Source organism: Lichenostomus cassidix, chromosome 3 (assembly GCF_008360975.1).
Source record: "Lichenostomus cassidix isolate B80296 chromosome 3, HeHo_3.0, whole genome shotgun sequence".
Classification (NCBI taxonomy): domain Eukaryota; kingdom Metazoa; phylum Chordata; class Aves; order Passeriformes; family Meliphagidae; genus Lichenostomus; species Lichenostomus cassidix.
The window spans coordinates 34912697-34935303 of record NC_139483.1 but is presented as its reverse complement, the minus strand read 5'-3'; the positions used below and the strand labels follow the sequence as shown (position 1 = coordinate 34935303).

Genomic DNA, 22607 nt, shown 5'->3' with positions numbered 1-22607 from the left:
AAAGCAATGAGATTCTATGTGCATGAAAAGCTGCATTTCCAACAGAAAAGGAAGACATTAGTAGTTTATACAAAGAGCTAATGTTGATTACTGTATACAACTGATCCCACATTTTGTAGAGCTGGATTCAGATGTTTGGCTTAGGGAGTAGAGAAACTGACTATTTAGTCCAGCTAAAACAAAGACTACCAGGGAATGCAATTCCTGTCAACAAATGCATTGGAGAAAGAAGAGCTATTTATGATAAGGAACAGTACAATGATGAATGGCCACAAACTGCACAAGAATAAATACAGGCTGAAAATTAAAGCAGCCCCTACCCATCGAGAAAATTACATTCTGGAATTGTATTCCAATAGCAGTCGTGGCTGCACACACAAAAAAGAAAGCAACCCTAATTCTAAAGGTCTCTTTATAAAAAAAAAGAAAAAAAAGGATATAAAAATTGCCCGCAGTATTAGGGGACTGGGACTACTCTAGAGCATAAGAAACTGCATACAGTTCTTCAGTTATTTACTACTCAAATTAAGTGGGTGTAAGCAGCTAGACTGAATGTTTATTGTCCAGTTTATTCTTGTCTACTGTCCTGCACCTAAATACAAGACAAATAAAAAGATAAACAGAAGGGAGGGCAAATGAGACACTTAGTTCTTCAGCTGGTCTTATGAGGTCCATGCTGCACACCACTCTATAGAGTGCTAAATAGAGTTTAACTTCTGATGATTGCAGCCTAGAAATACCAGCACTCTTTTCAAAGTCATAATCACAGAGTCATGTAGGTTGGAAAAGACCCCTGAGATCATCAAATTCAACAGTAAACCTGACACTGCTCAAGTGCACCACTACACAATGCCCAATGAAAGGAAATGTCTTAAATGTACTAAAACATATTTCATACACACTCTTCGGGTTTTTCAAAACAGTAAGAAACACAAATATTAGAATTATATGCAGAATTCCAGGTTCATTTGCAAAAACACTGACAACAAATTTTTTCTTGGCTTGTCTGTTTTTTCACTGAAGAATATCCCATTTCTTCCTCTGAGCTCACACTGTTAAGGTAGAGCCCCTGCTTAGGCAATATAATCACTATAATCTTTAGATCTTATTCTCCTCTTCTAGAACAGTATTATTAAATGATTTACTCTACATCTGTAGTAGCTTTGCTCTTATCCATATTATTCTGCATTTGGTTGCAGAATTATAATATGTTTGCTCAATTAGTTGAGCATACCCAGCTACTCACATCATTCTGTCTGAATGCAGTCATCTTGAGAGTGTCATTGTAGGTTTTATCAGTGCCTATTTTACAATTATGCTGACATGAGATGAGAACCCTTGAATACTGATGATTGTGATAAAACTTTGCCAGACTGAATTTAACAGAGACAACAGTTTATAAAAAGGCCTGCAACGCGGTTCTGCACAAACCAATTCTAACTTCCTGCTCAAAGCAATACAATGCAAATAAATTTAAGTAAAATGATCTAGCTGTGGTCTACAAAGAAAGGTAATAATTACAGCACATACTTCCTTCACCATCATCTGTAACTCCCAACACCAATCTCAACAGACACTGAGCATGTTTCCGTTCTTTTAGCAGCACCTCAGCATAGCCCGGGAGACGGAGAAATAAACCAAAGGCAGCCAAAGAATGTGCAGGTATGGGAGACATAGTCTGGACTGTTGACTTGATCGGTGGAGGCTCTGCAGCAATTGTTTCTGGTGCTTCATACACCAATTCCCCTGACTGTTCAATGGTGACCCATTCAAACTGATCACTGTCCTTCTGTTTTTCCTGTGTGGCCGATGTAACCACTGGAGTGCTCACCTTAACCAACAGAAACAACAAAAAAATTTGACATTCAGTTAAATACCTTAGGCAAAAATTTTATTATAGTTAGGATCTAAAAGACATGCAATCTTAATATAGGACACAATAAAGAAGTCACATGAAATACTCTACCATTTGCAGATACATGCTAGATGGCTGTAAAGAGCAAACTTGTTTCATCTTCAATACAGTGCCAGAAAGTCATGCCTACACAAGCAAGCAAAAGTATTTTGCCAACCTAAAATCCTCAGTTAAAGTGTATTGCTTAAATATAGAGGCATAAGAGACCCAAATTACTCTGAAGTAAATACAAAGATTAGTTTATATACCAGACTGTTAAATAAGAAAGAGCCCTTTTAACATTAAACACTGCAAATGTAAGTTTTTAATTTCTAATTACATATTGCAAAAAGAAGAAAAATTAATCATAATACCTTTAAAAACTTCAGATATCCTAGCAGTCTTGTACCAACCCATGATCCTTTTGAACTTTTGATTGATTTGGCAGGCTTTATTACTATTCTACTCTAACAGAACAGTCTGTTTTATGACCAGAGGCCCGTGCAGTCAAGCATTATGATGGGAATCAGAGTTTAAGGGGGTAGAAGACGTACAGTGCCCCAAGACACAATCAAACAATTTAAATGAAATTATGACACTGAGGTCACCCTCATAATTAAACATCACAGAGGTTTCAGGCTTTCATGCTATTCAGAGAAACAGATTTGATCATATTTAGAACTTTAGTACTTATCACCAGACTGATCTAAACTAGAAAAGACAAATATGAAAAGCCTTTACAGAATTTATCCAGAATACCAAATTCCTAATTTAAAGTCAAAGCCATGTTTTGCTGCATACATTCCAATTATATTCACATTAGGAGAATCAGAAGTACCAGTGACTTGGAGAAATATCAAAGTAAAATTAAAGAATTAAGGGTCTGGAGAAATCATCAGTCTTCACTCTGAATAGTCTATTTGGTATTACTGTATTTAGATTTTTTTATGGATTGCAGAATTCTCATTCAGTATTTGAATCTAAACATATGTCTTAAACTAAGAAATTGTGAAAAGATAGAAAATTCCCAGGGCCATAGAAAAAGAAGAAAAAAAAAAAAGAATGAAATTTCTCATGGTCATGTTACCTTCCATGTGTTGCAGAATTCCATATATTAATTTTCTTCAATACAGAATACACATTATCTCTCTTGAAATTCATAATACAGCAACTGTTTATGCAAATACTTTTCCTTAACTTGAACCTTCTGAACTGAGTTGGTACTACACCTCTAAGGCCTTTGCAGAACTATTTACAGAGGATGTGTACTAATTATTCAGTCTCACTACAGGGTTCTTTTGGTTGCCATAATTTTACAGTCAGGGTACTGAACAGCACCCTTAATTCAGGATTAATTCAGTTTCAAAGGGAATAAATATTCTTTCTTGTTAGGAGTATCAGCCAAAAACTTCAAAAATATAGTCAAATAGAATCTGAATAATTCACAGGTTATTTTTTCCCTTTTTAGCAGTGTGTACCTAGGACAGCAGCCGAAAGAGTAATTCCACACTAATGCCACTATTGACACTTTTGAAATGCCTATCAGTGCATCCAGAGGAATTCTATCTATAAGTATACAAATACTATATATTATTAATATAAATATAATTAAGATTAAACTGTTATTTAAAATACTAAAATTACATTATCTGCTTTGAGAACTGAATGTCACTTAACCATAAAAATGTCTATGAGGGTACAGTTACATGAGCAATTAAGTGACAAGCAAGCATGCCTCTATAGTGCCTCAGCAACTTTATTATACTGCACCCTCTAAAATATTTTGTTAACAGAAGCAGCTTGCCTTGGTCCCATGAGGACCTGGCTACTCAGGCAGTCTATGATGTGAACAGGGAAGCACATGTAGAACTGGACAGGGCTGTGGGAGTTATGCACTTGCTTATTTTAAAGTAGCTTCCCCACATAACCGAGAAGTTAACCTGAACCATAAAGAAATAGAAGGAAAATACTGTCCTTAAACAAACAAGCAAACAAACAAAATAATCTCAGCATGTTTTCTGACTTTTTTTTTTCCACTCACTTGCTGAATTACATCAGGATAAAGCATAGGGAGTCTCTCTGCAATAAGAGCCAATCCACCCATGCCTGCAAAAACTTGCAGTGGAGACTGAATGGGACAGGTTTCAAGAAGTGATTCATCTAGAACTGCATCCATACACTCATCCCCAGGACTGATGGCTTCATCTTCAGGGCAAGGTCCCAGTAAATCTGCATGCTCTACAAAAACACAAAGGTAAAAGAAACTAATACATCATCATCAATACAGTGTTTATTTCTTTGTCCTCACTTAAAAGTGGACTTGAAAAGTACTGGGTCCTTCTCAAGAGAAAACTGAGCCATGAACCTGAAATGAATGAATACAAGAATATCAAAAGAAAATGAAAGTTTTAGTGATACCTTTTGCCAGTGACAGCAGATCCATGTGAAACTTAGCATTATTTATACAGAGTTACATGTTAATTACTAGAATTTTATGTTTTATTAGAATTTGATCTATGCCTTCAAGACTTGGCTAATTTCAGACTTATGACACTTTTAAACATTGTCTCTCATCTAGAAGTTAAGTGTAGGTTTGTTACTCTCCAACGAAGAGTTTATAGCTGAAGAAAGGAAAGATCTTAACCTTCAATTAGTTTTGCTTCTCACATTTCCTGTCTGTGATGTGTCAAAATAGCCCTCTGCGAAAGCTGTGAAATTTAATTCTATTCTTCCTCATGAAAAAAGATCATTATCTTGATTTCTAACTTTCTACTTGCATCCATCCTCTCAGTTTATGACTAAGCACCCTAACATCTTGTACAACAGACAAAAAAACCCCAACATTCTATGCACTGATGCACACAGGTATATACAGATTTTTACCACAATTCCTTATTGCCAAAAATTGACTCTCTTTGCTAATTGCCTCAGGCAAACTTCAGTGAATATTCTATACATTTAATCTAAAAATCTGTTTTGCAGATTATATTGTTAAACAATATAATGCAGGGGTACTCCAAGTCTTCACAGTATAGCCACATCAAAAGGCAGAAGAGGTCAAGTGGTCTTAGTACCTCTTCACTGTGAGCAGTCTGACACCCATGACATGCATGGATATACTCCAAATATATAGCACACATACTATTATTTATTACATATTTGTAAAAACACAGAAGCACATTAAAGAATAACTCATGCAGATACCAAAACAAGTTTCTTATGAAAAAATTTTTAAACAGCAGATACTGTATCTTTTAACAGATACTTTATCTTTTAAAACACTTTTTTCTCTAATTTGAAAGGGAATAGGAAACAACAGTCTTTCCCCCATCCTAATTCTCAGCTTTCAAACATGCAAGAAGCACCGTGCTACAAGGACATCACTGATGTGCTGTGGAAGGATCACACTGCTTTGGAGCAATATGATCAAAGCGTAAGATTTAATAAGCTTAAATCAGTGATATGTAGGAATATGTACATAATTTCATCCTAATTCAAACACACAGACTATGAGAGGTCTCTCTGTCTGTCCCAAAAAGTCTTTCATAGACAAAGAAAAGGTCACAGATACTTTCAAAGCAAGATAATCCTTGTAAGAAAACATCCAAACACAACACTTTCAGTACATGAGCTCTGATGTCTCCTGTTTAAAGGACACAGGTAGATACTTTCATTTTAAGTGTAAATAGAGTATCTTCAATATGCATGCAAGGAGTTACAATTCAGTATGGTTCTCAAGTCCTTGCTTAAAGTAATCTCTTTATAACCCAGGTTAAACCATTTCACCTTCGTCAATATTTTCCAAGTTTTCAGTGAAGTCATGCAGTTCAGCTGCAGAAAACTGCTGATCTCAAACAAAGGCATTGAAGCACACAGAAAAAAATGTAAATAAATCACACTTTTCCTCAGGTAGTAGGAAATGCAGCACTAGAGACACCAGGGGAAGCTATAAAATCAATCCAACATGGATGGTGTAAAAAGCCCCCCAGTGTACTTTAAGTAGCAAGTAAAGGAATACTGATATGCAAAAATGATATCTCTAGATATTACAAACAAGTAATGAAAAAGCAGTAGCTCTGACCTTCATTATTAAAAAGAGCCCAGTAACTTAATAAAAGTTCAGAGGACCTTCACATGCAACTCTGCTTCTAAACTGAACCTTCTCTAATGAGCTGAGTTTATTCAAATATTAAAATATTTATTATATGTCTAGAATTTAAATAAAGAGCATAACTAAACAAAAGTGTTATTTGAAACAGAAAGGTCTCTCAATAGTGCATTCATATCCAGACACCACAGAGTCATGAAATGCTTATTTCAGATCAGATATTAAGAAAATTGTATTTTTTTCCAGCACTTCTGTTTTTTATATTTTCTAGAAACAGACTATCAAGTGAACAGTTATTAAACGAAGCCCCTGTCTTAAAATAACTGTATTATTAACTCTGGAATTCTATGCTGTGTCCATTAGCAGGCTAATGATCAGCAGATCACCATTAGCTTAATTTCAAAGTCCCATTTCTCTAAGTCTTGTCTAAAGGAATGATGTAAAAATATTTTAGAACAGATTCCTGGGATAGACCTCCTCCCTTCCCTTCAAGTAGATAGCAAGCAATTGGCCAAAGTATTATCAAGAAATATATCCTATTAGAAAATGTTAAAAGCTGTTAAGTGTTTTTAAAAGCTGGAGTTATAAGACCTGCTTAGATGGATTTGAGAGAAATCCCCATTTTCAAAGCAGCATTTGGTACCTAACGATGCTGCAATAAAAAATTTCACAGGCCTCTCTAAATCATATGGTTTCAAAGAGCTCCTGTATTACTTAATCTGCCCGGGTTATCAGCACAAACACTTATTACAGAGAACTGATATACATGTCAAGAAATAAAACATACTGTATCTATACAATTGTATCACATATAACATTACAATGAAGAAAGAAAACTGAAACCAGAACAACCATATTGGAGCATCTTATAGATACAATTTACACAGGCAAAGAATTTGTACTTCATCACAAAGTTTAGCCCTTGTCTAGAAAAGAATAGCCCAGGAAAATCCTCCAAGAAAATACAGAAAACTGCTGTTCATCATCAAGAAAATCAAAGCAATTTTTGTCCAAAATAAAACCATTTTAAAAAGGAATATGCCAAAAAAGGAAGAACACTCACCTTTTTCTGTGTGAAGACGTTTAAACGAGTCTGTTTTTGATAAGCTTGGATCTGAGATTACTTTGGAACCAAGTTTAACTGTCAGATCTATTGATCGGTATCCTTGAGGGAGTTTACGGTCGTACAGCAGAGTCAGAAGCTGGGCAAGTGTCATTTCAGCTGGTAATGGTTGACCTAGACAATGATGGCATCAAGTCAGAGAGGAAAATTCTGATTGGGTTATTTTAATATGAATATCCAGGTGCTGTTCATTACTTGCACCACAGATGCCAAGTAGACTAAATATTGTCTGGCTCCAAACTAAGGCCTTAATTTTACCATTTGTTCTCTTGGGAAAAGGGGCCCTATCAGTTTGGAACCTATCATGAAAAAGATCTATGCCAACATTCCCTAAGGCAGCTCTGTGCTGAGAGCACAAGCACTTGGCATATTTAGCAAATGGCTAAGGCTGTAATTTGATGTGCATTTTAAGTTGGTACTGGCTGTGCCCCCCTATTAACACCACCTATGCATCACCCTTGAATTGTGGGGACATAGAGGTGTGTGTGACCATAAGGTAAAATGGGTGGTATTGAAAAAAGTGGAAAACACAGAAACCTGCAATTCTTTTTTGGTTCTATTAATATAAAACATAGCTCTCTACTCCTCTATCAGGGCACAACTCAGCAAGAAAAAAAGAGAAGGGCTCTGTCAGGACTACGTTTCTCCACAGCAATGTAGACTTCAAATCCACATACAATACAGTCCAAACTGATCACTCAGCTTCAGATTTTGGCCACTTCATTGATTAAAAATACATTCTTCCCTGAAATACATGCTACTCTCAAGGCAGAAAAAACACTGCCTGACAACAAGTAGATTTACACATGAAATATTTTAGAGTTGGATCATATAATAGCATGTCCATTTCATCTTGACTGCAGTTAATCAAGTAAAACAGCATCCAAGAGATCTTTAGTAACAATCTGTTTCTTCAATTGAAGATTGTGTCTTAAGAAAAACAAAAACTAATAATGCCTTGCTATTGTGCAAGTGAGTAAGTTTTCTGCCCTTTCTTCTCCATTGCTGATTTTCTTCACATGGCTTATTATTTTGTAACAACTGTCTGCTGTGCAAGACATGAGCAGATCACAAATACAGAATGGTCTACATGACCGTCAGGAGACAGTCAACCTTTACCAGCTACATACTGAAAACTGGCTCTGGGTTTTGATCTGATCTCCAAAATAGCATTATCATAGATTATCCTGAGCTGGAAGAAACTCACAAGGATTAAAGTCCAACTCTTGGTCCTGAACAGGATAGCCCCAAGTGTCATACCATGTGCCTGAGTGTGTCGTCCAAATGCTTTGTGAACTCTGTCAGGCTGGTGCAGTGACCAATTCCCTGGGGAGCTGTTCCAGTGCCCAACCACCCTCTGGGTGAAGAACCTTTTCCTAATATCCACCCTAAACCTCCCCTGACACAGCTTCAGGCCATTCCCTCAGGTTCTGTCACCTGTCACCAGAGAGAAGAGATCAGTGTCTGCCCCTCCTCTTCCCCTCATGAGGAAGTTGTAACTGAAATGAGGTCTCCTCTCAGCCTCCTCTTCTCCAGGCTGAACAGACCAAGTGACCTAGTCATTCCTCACACAGCTTCCCCTCAAGGTGATTCACCATCTTTATTGCCCTCTTCTGGACTCTCTCTAATACGTTTATGTCCTTGTTATATTGTGGCACCCAAAACTGCTCCCAGAACTCGAGGTGAGGCTGCCCCAGTGCAGTGCAGAGCAGAGCAGGACAATCCTCTCCCTTGCCTGGCTGGCTGAGCTGTGCCTGATGCTCGCCTGACCTGCCTACCCTCCAGAAGAGCCCATAACCATCCATCGTGGCACACCACAGGACTCATCCCACCAGGGTTTGCTTATCAATTTTAGCTATTTTAATCCAAGTATGCGATCCTGCTAATACTTGCCAGAGCATAGCCTCAAAGCTGGTAATTTGATAATAAGTTTAAAATTTAGTTTCTTATTGGGAGAAAACTACTTTGATCAGAAATTAACCATTTAATTCCATTAGATAAATCCAGCCAAGAAGCTTCTCTGCATAATATTGAAGTGTTTCACCCATGTTTCTGTCCTTTATTCCTGATCCAAGTCACATCAATTTCTTTCTACACAAGAGAGATTGCCAACCTGGCCACCAGCTTGGCAACCTTGCTATACCATATCTGATATACATAGAACATGCCTAACTGCTTAAGACATGCTGTTGCTTCTAAAACACAAATTTTACAGAATTCAAGAATACTTCTAAACTGGCAAATCAACCTTTCAGAGAGCAATGCAAGTTGGCTGTTCATTTAGAACTTGAAGTAATAGGGCAGTAGTACCAGTTCAGTTCTGCCTTGCTTGTGAAAGAAAACCTAGGTACCTTACAAACCTATCCTGCTTTCATTTGTGAGGGCAAGTATAAGTGGTTTTGAGAGTGTTTTTTAGGAACAAGGAACTGAACTTCAAGAGAGATCAACATAATTGTTAGTTTTTTCAAGCCACTATGATGCTACAATGCTGCAGTTGCTAATGTTATAATGCTTCCAGTTGAAAGCTGTTACTAGCCCAGAAGGGCTTCACACTTCCAAAATGCTAATGCCAATTATCATTGTAATTACTTTCTGATTACGTGTCAGCCAGTGAAACAGATCATAATTTTAATGTTTAAAATGCATAATTCAAATTACCTGGTAGTAGTTTATGGTATAGATGAAAGACTGGAACACTAATGGTCTTGCTGGAGGATTCTCCTCCTGAGGAAGAAGTACCAACTTTATCTGCCATCACTCTTCCTCGCCTTGATGGTGGACGTGGAGGGGTGGATGAAACAGCTCTTTTTGACTGAGATTTCAAACCTAGTACAGAAGTAAAAAATTTAAAGTTGTTTTAGTATTTAATACCTTGAGTTAGCCATGATACTCAAAAGCTTCAATGATAGAAAAAAAAGGAAGAATTTTGCCTCACTGGCTAATTAAGTACCAGAATAACATTCATATATAAAATATATTTGGATATAGTCCCAGTATTTTTAGTTAAAAGGCTGTGCATTCTCCTAAACCCCAAACATAAACCAAACCCTAACTAGATCATACCATGCATAAAAAAAGCCAAAGCTATTCCGATTCAGCTCTCCTTAAAGAGAGTGTCTCACAATGGGCCCTACAGCAGAACTTTTTTAGGTTGTCTTTTCACCTGAAAGCAAGAAAGGCAAAATTTTCTAAATTGAAAGACATTTCAGCACAGACTACAGATAACAACCACTTGTCTGGCCTACAAAGGTGACTTTAGCTACAGTATTGAGAGTACCACATGTGATGAAATGTGCCTTTAAATGTGCTTTTCAAGTTCTCTAGCCCCAAAACATTTGAAGTAAGCTCTACGTGAAAATTAGGAGGCAGAATAACTACATAAAAGCTTACTGTTATTACACAGCAAGACTGCCTTATCTCAGGACACCTTAAGCTGACTTAAGGTACAGCAAAATTATACTGCAATCATGGACCATTCTGTGCAGGTGACAGACCAAAGTAAAAAGCCAGCAGGTTAAGATACAAAGACATACAACTGCTAACTTATCATTGTCCAAGAGCTGCCACAAAACTAACAACTTCAAATGCTATAATACACTCTGGTTTCAGCTGATCTTTAGCAGCAGCTTTAATATGCAACACACTGTCCAATAATCTCAGCACACTAAACTAGCTTTCCTCAGGAAGGTCAGGCTCCAAATAGCATCTTTGCTCTCTATTAATTTTACCAGGAGGTAAAACAATAAATACTTTTAACTTCTTGAGATTCTGAGGACACTAAAAAGCCCTCAGAATATAGAAAAATGAATGACAAAAGAAGAAAATATTTTACAAACAGGTAGTAAAAACTAATGTGAATGAAATAAGTTTACATTTAAGTTCTTTTACTAAATTGGAAAAAATTGGAAACAACATCAGAAAAATCTGACATCTGTTTCTTTCTAATACAGAATGGGCTATATCAGGCAGTAGGATCAGAGATACAACAGGAATGACATATGGCTGACTATGCTGTGCCTTATCTTCATGCTTGGCATAATACTTTTGTTTCCTCCTAGATTCTTTATTTGTGTTTTAACCCTTTGCTTGGATCTATTAATACTTTAGATACTACTAAAACATGTTTCACTTGTTTAAGTGGCACCTCTTGTAAATATCCTGTCAGATAAAGATGCTGTAATTAGCATCAGCTATGTTGTTTTAAATGTATACCAAGTTCAGTGAAACTGCTGCCCTATTCAACATTTGGCTTTAGAGTTGTATCTACATCTAAAAACCTGAAATAAAAAGCTTAAGAAATATTGGTGCCAAAAGTCATAGGAAATCAACATCTCTTCTTTATGCTTCATGAAGTGTGAATGAACTTGAGGTACCTCAATGAAGGCAGAAAGCAAGATAGGAAAAGAGTAGTTTGAAGTTCATTAATCAACTTCAAACTGAAAGACTAATGACTTCTACAGCCATCAACTGAACTGTAACATTTGTGTACCACTGCAAAATTACTATACTCCATCTATATCCTCCAACAGTAGGCCTGGAGGAAAAGAGTTTACATGAAAGACTTTTGAAGACTCTACATATTAGTTTTTATAAACTGAATACTTTGAAAGAAACTCCTCTATTTGTTGTTTCCAAATGGAAAAATATGGTTTTTGTGCTGACATTTCCATCTGACAGTTTTTACCATTAGTTGTTATGCAAAGTATGTGGATACCTTTTATTTCCAAAGCATATTTTGGGAATAGAGGTGATTAAACTCTGATGCACCAGCTACTGCAAAATGGTAGAAGTAATAATGCCCACCAAGCTCCAGGTGTGTCATTAAAAAATGCAGTAAAATACCCTAGCAACAGCATGCATGAAGTTAACACTGACACATGTATTTAGGTACAAATTTGTCGAAGTATAATCTGCTAGAGGCAGCTGTTCCACCAGGAATCAATCTTTGCTCCATAACAGTTAGTTACATTACAATTTTAGTACTGGGTACTACAATTTTTCTAACCATCACTAGTAATAAAATTAATTATTGGTGGGTATTTTCTTCCCCATACATACTTCTAAACACCAGAAAAATACCTTTAAAAAAAGATAGAAGAAAAAGACATACCAGAAGCAACAACAACACTGTAATTGTCCTGAAATCCATTTTCTGCTTTAACTTTTTCTTTCTCTTCATAGTTCTTTTTTTCTTTATCTTCCTTCTGTTCATTAATTAGCTTAGCTGTAATACTGGGTGTATCTATATGGGGACAGGAGGAACAAGGACAAACAAAAATAGAGGGAAGAAAAGCATTTCAAGATACTAAGAAGATTTTATTACAGTTTCTAAGCTCTTAACAAGGCTATTCTCAACTACTTTAGTGTCTCAGAGTTCCAATCCAGGCAGCAATAGTCTTGTCAACACCTATGAATTAAGGTATTACAGTAATTCTGTCCATTTCCTCCCCCAAAAATCTGTTCTCTGACAATTTAAATCTGTAACAATTTAAAACCATTACTTGATGAGTCAGGTGTTTTCACATTAAAAAACCCACTAAACCACTGCAATCAACCAAAAATGAGATTCAGCAAAAAATCCCCATCCAAACCCAATGAACCAAAAAACCCACAAAAAGCCTTGACAAAACAACAACAAAAAATCCAACGAAAAAAGAAATTCTAAAACTTTTTTTTTTTTTTTAAAGGACAGCTGCAGACTTATTTAGATCTGGTCTTTAGGTCTGGGTATCTCATATTACATACTGATCCAATTTCAGAACTGGCAAATTCTCTTCCTTTGAAATTGGAAGATGCCTAAAGTACATTACACAACCAAAACTTGAGCTGTCTGCTTAAGTGAACATTGGATTACTGCAGTTCAACCATTATAGTTCAATGATTAATGCAGTTCACAAGTATCAGCAAGTTTTTAAATCTAATCTATTAAATCACTGATCATGGGTGACAATGGACAATTTCACACCTTGTGAAGTACCATACCGGCACCAAAATGGCCAAATAATTTTCTAATTGCTTCTGAGTACTAACTTGTTTCCATATAGCCACAGCAGCTTTAAGTTATAACCAGACTCAAGACCTGAAAGTACCATCCAGCTACCTTTAACTGTGTGTCACCAGTGGGTGAGATGCTGAAAGGGATGTGGTTTGGCTACTTGGAAATATATTATGATTTGTGCCTGAAGACATTGGTTATGCCTGTGTTAGATAGCTGTGGAGATTAAACAAGATACAGAGTGTAAAACTACCACCACTTAGAATCCAACATTCACACACATATACTCTCTCTATATATAGATGTGTGTGTATCTACACATACACATATATACATATACACACATATGTATGTATACACACACACATATCTATCTATGAGACTGTGTGTTGGCTTTTAAAAAAATGTCATCATCATTATTATTATTATTACTGCTACTACTACTACTATTATTATTAATAAAATTCTGAGTTGATCTAGTTTTGTCCCATGGACTTAATGTCCATTTACTGTTGGGGAATCTAAAAGTCACTAATAAAATTATTAAAGATGGTTAAGCACCGGTATTTTAACTACTCAGGTGATACCCAGATTTGCTGCTTTATTTTTCTGACCAGACAAGAGCAGTAACTCAAGACTAAGGTGCATGAAATACAAAGCAGCTGGTACTCATCCTAGGCAATCCTATCTGCAGTGTACTGCACATTTTCTTCCTACAGCAAAGGGATGCAAGTAGCAGATTTGGCAATGATTTCAGGACCCCTTTCCCCTCCTCCTTTTTTCTTTAAAAGCTGGGGGGAAAAGTATGAAATTAACATGCTTCTTGTGATTTATTTATGCAAAAGTATGAAACTATTGAGACATTAACAGCAGTTAAAAAAGGACGAATTCTGACACAGGATCTTCATGACTTCCTATTGCTGTAGTGGTGACAGCCTTTTTTTTCTTTTCTCCGCCAATCCATCCCTTCTCTCACTCTTGCTCCAAACACACAGTTTGTTCCTCTCACATCCAAGCCTTCTTTACCCTGTCCTAACCATGGGCTTAATGGAATGCCATACAAGAACCACAAAGCCAAGGCATAACACTGCTGTAGCAAACCCCAAAGTTAGGTGCCTTACAAAGTCAGCGTTTGGCCATTTTCAATTACAGACATTACAGTTTACCACATCACATTCCCCTCTCCACTCCTTATTAGCACTGGCTATCAAGATGACCACAATACACCACCAAGGCAGCTACTCAGTACAGTTTATGTCACTGCTCACTAAGTGATCCCAATTTTGTATGAAGTGAGCATCCCACCCATTACAGTAATTAGATCCTCGTGCAGTTCACACATGACTCTCTGGACAGTAAATAAATACAGAATTTTATCAGAAATAGTAAACTACTCCTTGATAAATAAGATACAAGCATTTTGTTAGAAATGGGTATTTTTCTAATAAATTCCCAAAACACATCTTGTCCTATCTAGTATTCTGCCAAATACCGTTTTAGTACTCCTATCAGCTGGTTAAGTAACATTTATTGCCTAACAAATTGGTTAGCAATTGCAATATAAAAAATTTTCAGCAGATATGAAAAAACAATAGTTCCTTTTAACTCCATGAAGACCGGTCTCATAAATTATAAGTTGATCTACACTGAGTTCCAAAAAAGTACACATTCAAGTAAACCTACATGTAGCAATGTACATACCTAGTCAGATGAATGGGCAACTAAGTGCACATCCTTCACTGCACATCTCCCATATAGCACAAATATAATTGCTGTAATGATAGCTGACTTTTCTTTGATATTATTGAGAACCACATCTTAAGAAGAACGAGGAAGTGCTGGATTTCCTTTGGGTTTCTTTAACTAGATATGTATGAAACTGACTTTCCATGTAACATGTCCAAACAATTTTTGCTCTTTTTATTACTAGAGAAGAATCAACTTGCATTTTGCTTGGTTTTACCAAGAGAGCTCTGACATGGACATGGCATCTTCAGTATGAATTCTGCTCTTTAAATAAATGTAAAAAAATCTATTAACCCTAATCTTTAACATATATTTCTGTTTTCTAAAGTATTAAATAAACACTAAAATTAAAGGTGGGATTCATTTTAAGACGTCTACCATTCGGGTGCCAAAATTCGTATTATGGTCTGTGAAGGTCTGATCAATACAGTTCCCTCTAGAGAGGTTCATCTCTCAGTGTATATTCATGTAGTGTAACTGAAAGTACTGAAATTTAAAAAAACAAACAAATAAATGAATGCCTTAACATTATCTTCTCACTGTGCATAATTAAAAAATTAATATCGAAAAGTAAATGATGCTTTTCAACTTTCATTTAGTAAGCAAATGCAAATGTTTATACAGAAGACAAATGTATACCCACAGAAATTAGATGGAGCCTTCATCAAGGTCCTTTTCACAGGACATTCATCTCCACCTTGAGATATATGACTAAGTTCCAGGGTATTTAAGTGACAAAATTTGGGGATATTTAATGAATGGGTGAAAGTATGTTTTAAAGACTAATATTTTCAGTATAATTTGTACAGTCAAATAAACAACATAAGATTATTTTTCTAAACTGTATTAAAAAATAAAAAACAACAAAACCAAAAACATGAAGTATTGCAAACTTGCCTGACACACGATCAAGAACCTCTGCTAGAGTTGTTGAGACAGGCAAGTGAAGAGTACGAAATTTGTGTCCAGCTCCATACATTGGATGTTGAATTACATGACTAGTAGCATTAATTCTACCTTTGTACAGCTGAAAGGAAAAAACAGTCAACATTTAATATGACTTAAACACTGAGAAATAACTTGGACCACTAAGTTCTTTTAAAGCCACGTCAGCTATAGAAAATAGCTAAATTCTTAGTGTGCTAAAAAAGAAAACTGACATAGCCTTCAACTTTGGAGGTACACAGTAAAAATGTATCGAACTAGGACAAGTTTAATTTTTTAACCCAAAATAATTTGTTTTGAAAGCCTACATTTTTAGGATCAGAAACAGTATGATATCATCTTTGCTTTAAAAAATCCAATTATTTTACATAGCTGTAATATGAGAGAAAAATTCAGTGTCTAAGACTTGCAATTATTTATGAAATGAAAACTCTGAAATTGCATTACAAAAAAAAAAATACATTTGGAGTAGAGGAAGATGATGTTTCTCTACTGATCTGACTTGAGGAGGAAGTTTATTCTAGATTTAAGATCTACTTTTTGTTATTAGGACAGATAACTAAGTCACTATTAGCTAGAACATTTCAAATATTTTACCATAAAGTTATTTTAGACAGCCCTGTTCATATTTCATATCATTCCTTGCTTGCAGTAACTTTTTACCCACTTGTCTGCAATAAGAGTGCCCCTTATCCTCTTCCTATTATCAGAAGACCTGTTTACTCTTGGATGGGAGAATCACATTTTTTAAAAAAACTTTGTGGTTTTATCCTGTTTTTTTAGTCACAGCCTTCAATGGATAGCACTTTAGATATCAATTATAATTCTCTTTCGGTGAAGCATGTGGAAGCATAAAGAATACGTCTGCTTTATAAATTAATTCACGTATTTGTCACTCAATTTATTAATGGCACTTTGGCTAATTTTAGAAGAAACTCTGCCAATTTTGACTATGACCAATCCTTAATGAAATTGCTAAGGACTAGTGAATAGATATTGTATTTCTATTTGCTGCTAGTGTTTAAGGATCCTATTAAAAAGTCTTCTGTAAGATAAAATTCAGCTGTCAGATCCTACAGAAGCAGTATATTTCCAACTACTTTATCTTAACACAGTACCTTGAATTTTCTTCTAAAATGCTGAGTTACAATTCAACAGCAGTTTCCTTTCCAAAATTCCATAATGTATACAGCAGAAAAAGCTGCTGTCTAACATTTCAAAGTTGAATATGCTCAGACATAAGCTTTTAAAGGCTAAATTTATTCCATGTTTACCATAAAGTATCAAAATTCCTTACTGGACAAGGTGATTGAAGAAACAAAGTCACTTTCTCATCCTCTAGCATCAGCTGCAAGAAAAGCCTTCTAATAAATCCTGAAATATTTCCAGAGGTTGGGAGGTTCCCACGCTGAGGAGAAGACTGGAACAATTCACAGAGAACCTGAGAATGTAAAATGATATCACATTTAAAATATTTCTATATTTAGGACTCTAAAATATAGTTCTACAGAGCCATAGTAGGCAGTGCCTGAGATCCACCTTCCAGTTATCACACAAACCAGATCAGAAATGAGCACCACTGAAGAAAATACCTGCAGCAAATAAGACTTTAAATTTAAAGGTTTAAAACACTGACTATAGCATCAAAGTAATTGTAAACACAGACTTCTCAAAAAGATAAAATGCTGAAAATAAAGTAGTTATAAAAACAGCTTTTGAATTCCTAAAGCAAATATTTCCCACTGCATAATGCAGTATTACTACCAGCCATTAACAGAGAACTGACTCAATTTTTTACTGAAGTCTACTTCTTCTAGGGTATCATTATTGTTAATGCTGAAAAACCATTTTTTCATTATACTTTTACTCAGCTAGGTCTGCAAGGTTAATGAATGTGACAAACATAGCTGAATCAGTTCTAGAATGCCAAATGCAATGCCATATTCTGCAATACCCTGTATTTCCTTGGACACAGGTTGCACAAGCAAACTTCCCAGAAAATGTTTACTAACATTAAATATTTGTATGAAGCTTGATGTTCAAATTCCATTTCACAAATTTTAGCCCTATCCAATTGAACAGAGTGTTTTAGATTTTGGTCTAAAGTTTATTCCTCTAAACCAAGAGGAATACAAATCTATACGCAGGATGCGACGGCCATGCCAAAACATTTTTATACATTTCAGACTCAAACCAACAAGGTAACAATTTTAATAAAATATTTTTCCAGTCAATGTCAGCTTACAAAATCCCAAGTTATTATAAAGAAAAGTAAAAAACATAGAAAGTTTTGAAAGTTAGCTGTAGCTATTAATAAATTAAAACGTTATTTTTCTCTCTCACCTGTGCCATAAGTCTCTGGTTATTAGGATGGCAAGAGATGCACTGTAGGAAGAAAGCAACTGTTGCATTTTCAATTGCTGTCCGCTGCTGAGTGGTCAATCCTGTGGTTACAGTCGAAGAAAGCAAGCTGGATCTTGCACTGGTCTGCTGTGCTGTCATACTGTGTCCTCCAGAGGTAGCACCCGAATGGCACAACAGGAATAAAAGTGCTGTCCACAACGGATTGACTTCAGAGCCACCCAACCAATCCTTCATCATGTGGCTGTTGCCAACTTCTGTCAAAAACCTGAGAACAGGAGCAACCAGGTCTGCTGTGATGGGCATTTTATTAAAGTGCTGTGGAACATGATGCCTCCTGAGCCTGTCCTGGGTGATATCCATTGATTGTGCAGTGCAGTCAGTGCTCGAAGTATGGCTGAAGCAGAAACTAGCAAGACTTCTTACAAGCAGTGAAGGCAAACCTGAGTCCAGTAACTGCTTGATAGCTTCAGGAGACTGAGATGAGGCAGCAAGAGTAGCCAGGTGAGACTCTGTTAGTGCAAGAGGGGCTTGTGCATTTTTAGAGTCATCTGTTAAAGATGAACTAAGATCCTGCTTTTTGCTGTCATCGGTCATAGACAGTCTGTGTTGACACTGCATTGGAGGAGGAGTGATACCCATCCATCCCATCAGTAAGGAAAAATAATTTGGGTGGATGTGGCACATGGAACAAAGCAAACTATCAACAGCTTTCTTCAAAACCATGTTGCAGGGAAGAGACATGGACCAGTTAAACAGTGACCTGTAAAAGACAGAAAATCATATTAACACATAGTATGACACTCATTTTCCCATTTTTTATCATTGGTTCATAAAACATTTTTGCATGTTTATGATTTACAGTTGAAGATGATGTTGTAAAACACTCCGTGCTGAACCTGAAAGCCCCTTTTGGATCATGGTATCAGCAGGACACAGATTACCCAAAAGGCATTTCTCAACTGTATGCTTAAATTTCTTTCATTGTACTGTATTTTAGATAAAAACCAACTTTTCTGGCATGTTGCACACAAAACCCAGATTTCAGTCTTTTGATAGTTGTTATACATCTTGTCAATTTTTAACCATCTGCAACCTCTTTGTGCTCTCAGTTCTCCTAGTTGGAGTTATTAGGGTCACACACACATGGCACATGCAGACTCATTTACATTAAGGTCTCAATCCTTTGTAAGAACAGAAAGTATTTCAACATATTTCAAAATTTTTTTTAAATTTCCCTTATTAGGCATCTTCCTGAAGATGCTGCAAAAAAATGAAAGCAGTGACAATTTTGTTGGTTGAACTACCTACCCTTGCTATCCTTTACCTAAACTTAGGACACAACAACAGAATTATTGCTCAGTGATACTAAAATCCCACCTACCTTTGAACTCACATCCAAGTACTATCTCTTTGAATGCTAATCCAAGGCACATGAGTGCAGAAGCTAATTTATCTCCTGTTACTCAGTTTAAATTCCAGACAGGGTACTTGCAAAATAAAATGATCATTTCTTCATACAGATTTGTTCAGAGTAGGTGAAGTACTTAAAAAATCCCACAGTTTTCCAAACTGCATTCACAGCACCTTGACACCATACATGTTACATTATCTTAACACCTACATACAGAGCTGTCACGCACTTCATGCCATTCAATGCCAGGTTTTAAAATTAAGTTTGGATGTATCATCATATGTTACATTCCCATTTGAAGACAAGGATCATTTTCCCCTGTTCTGGATGGAAATGTATCCTATGTTTAGTCTAAGGGCACTTGGAGAACTCAAAGAACTCTTTGGGTCTAACCAAAAGTTGGATTTATCACCAGTCAAGAGAATGGTTGATAAAACCCCTCTCCAGCACAAAACTCATCTCAATGACTAAATGATCTATAACTCTGGAAAGATAGTCACAATTTATAAAAGTCCACATATAATAAAGCTATGCTTAAACTCTTCTCCAACTATATATTCACATAATCCTAATGCCAAAATTTTCTGGGTGAGTTCATGCCCTGTGAAAAATAAGATCTTTTTCTAAATACATATTTAAAAATAACTAAGGGATTAGTATCCACTGGCCAAAGCAAAAATGCTGAAATGAAAAATGGGAATGATGGAAAAATACTTCCAAGAAAAAACTGAATTATCACATGAAGGAGAAACTTCGAGCTATAGCTAGAATCCATTAAAATATTTCAAAAGTTACAGTATCAAAGAGGTTGAAGAATACACATGAAAAGTTATTTTTATTAGAAGAATTATTTACCCATAGAACTCTGACAAAAATGCTTTCATATTTATTGAAACATATATTTTATAATTTGCTCCAGATAGTGGCTGATATGAGCTGCAGTTTTATATCTGGCAAGAGGAAGGGGAACAGGGCTTTATTATGATATGCATACTCAAACTAGGTACAAAAGTTTAATTAGTACTGTATCATTTCTCCCTGTGATGAAAAAGAACATACTATCCTCCAAAGGCAGCAATTCAGTTGTGAAACCCCCTTTTATACAAATATAATTGGGCTGTCCATTTTAGGAAGTCCATTTTTATTACAGTTTTTCTTTTCCCCTTTTCAAATGTTAAAATGTATTTCTGTTGAAGTGTATACCTAAATGGACTTATTGACCTGCAATTTAAAATCCTTAAACTGATTCCCAAGATGAACAAGCTCATTTTGAATTATCTATATCACAGTATAACTGAAGTGTCTTTGGAAATTGTCTTGCTTGTAGTCATGTATCTAAAGACCATCATGTTGCACACATTTAAGAGCTCCACATGCTTGTACCTGTAACCATAACTCATACACTTGCTGGTGTTTGTTTGACTGTGCCTGAAGGAGACTGGCTGTAGAAAAATGTGAAGGTTTCCTAAGAGCAACAACAAAATCACATGCAAAGATCCCTTCATTAACTGCTAGTGTATTCAACAGTACAAATCAAAAATGCTTCACTACAGTAATTTAACAGCCATACTTCTATAAAACACGTGAAACAAAATTATGTGGCTTTTCATTTTTGTTTTGTTTTGTTTAAACAGAGATGTTTAAACAGATCTCTTCTTTAAAAGAAGAGATGGTTAAGCAACATAAATTGCAAATAGTAGACAATATATTTTCAATTTGAGAGGCACTAAGAGTATACATTTGGCATTTAGGGTGAACTTCTCTTTAGAATCTGCCAAAATGAAGCAAATTCATAGTTTAGGGTTCACTCCAGATTTTTGCCTTCATTTCTTTCAGAGCACTGGCAGAACAGACGTGGAACCTCCAAGACAACATTTCCCTCTTCCCTATCTCTCAGCTATCAGTTACAGATATTTGATACCATGACAAATAAAATAATGCTTCTATAACAGAATCCTAATGAAGATCACTTACAGGTACAGTGAAAATTACTGCAAACAATTTCAGCAAGTATAGTCCATTAAAAAACCTCATGGACAAAACCATGAACCAGTTTACCTTTCACATATATGCAAATATATACATGGATTTACTGTTTCATTTCAGATTTCTGGGTCTTTAAACACAATTATACCTGGAATATGTGATGTGTAGCTTTGAGTTTAGAACTACAAAACTACCTGTTTGCATATCTGTAGGTATCCACTCTATCAATTAGCTTCAGAGAAATCACTTTCCACTGCTATTTCACAGTAAGTGCCCTTCAAGTTGTATCGTTTCAGGGAAGAAAACAATTCACTTACAAAAATGATGCAATGCAAAACTTTGCTTTACTTACTCAAAGAGCTCTCTGTCCAGCAATGCTGGCAAATCATATTCAACGAGCAATTCGTAACTATGCCACAAAATTGCTGCTACACAGTGCAAGTGGGAAGGAGATGGCATCAAAAGACCATACTCTCTGGTTGAGCTATTGGGACAAATGTAGCTGACCCGGCCACTTTTTTTCATAGCTGCAACTCTTGCAGAATCACTGACCCATTTCAGCAATGCTTGAATTCTGTAAGACAAGATGATGTTGCACATTATAACGGATCAAATAAAACACTCAGAACCAAATAAGCTTGTAATTCACTTTACACATTTATCTCTTCCTTGGAAGTAAAGTTCAAGAGTGAGCTCAAGCTCTGTTTTTTCAAGACTTAGATCAGGGCAAAAATTAATTAAAAAAATTTATCTTGGACAGCCAAATGTGAACCTTCTACAGAAAAAGAAAATATAGCAGGTATCTGAGTTCTGAGTAGCTGAGAGAAAAGTCAGTTGAAAACCAAAGTTTTATCACATTTGTAAGAGCAGAAAAAGAGGGACAGCAGTCACTGGAAAGGATGCAAAGAGCTAGGACAGAAAGCTGGAAAGCTCTTTCAGGTTTCTGCACTTACATGCTATCTCATAACAATCAGATTTCAAAAATGTTTGTTTTGTGAACTAATATCAAGGCACTGTTTAGCAGATTATTTTTTG

General features: G+C 35.9%; 1 protein-coding gene across 5 annotated transcripts in view; it reads right to left on the bottom strand.

Annotated features, from left to right (window-relative positions):
- Window positions 1–22607, bottom strand: part of BIRC6 (baculoviral IAP repeat containing 6) — a 173270-nt gene that overhangs the window by 55730 nt on the left and 94933 nt on the right. For all 5 annotated transcript variants that reach the window (XM_085055258.1, XM_085055260.1, XM_085055262.1 and 2 more), the window contains 9 exons: window positions 21925–22146; window positions 18155–18935; window positions 17109–17252; window positions 15764–15893; window positions 12236–12367; window positions 9784–9951; window positions 7066–7239; window positions 3936–4132; window positions 1531–1831 (listed from right to left, as the gene is read on the bottom strand). In XM_085055258.1, coding sequence (XP_084911384.1) covers window positions 1531–1831; window positions 3936–4132; window positions 7066–7239; window positions 9784–9951; window positions 12236–12367; window positions 15764–15893; window positions 17109–17252; window positions 18155–18935; window positions 21925–22146 — 2249 coding nt within the window. The remainder of the gene's footprint in view (window positions 1–1530; window positions 1832–3935; window positions 4133–7065; window positions 7240–9783; window positions 9952–12235; window positions 12368–15763; window positions 15894–17108; window positions 17253–18154; window positions 18936–21924; window positions 22147–22607) is intronic.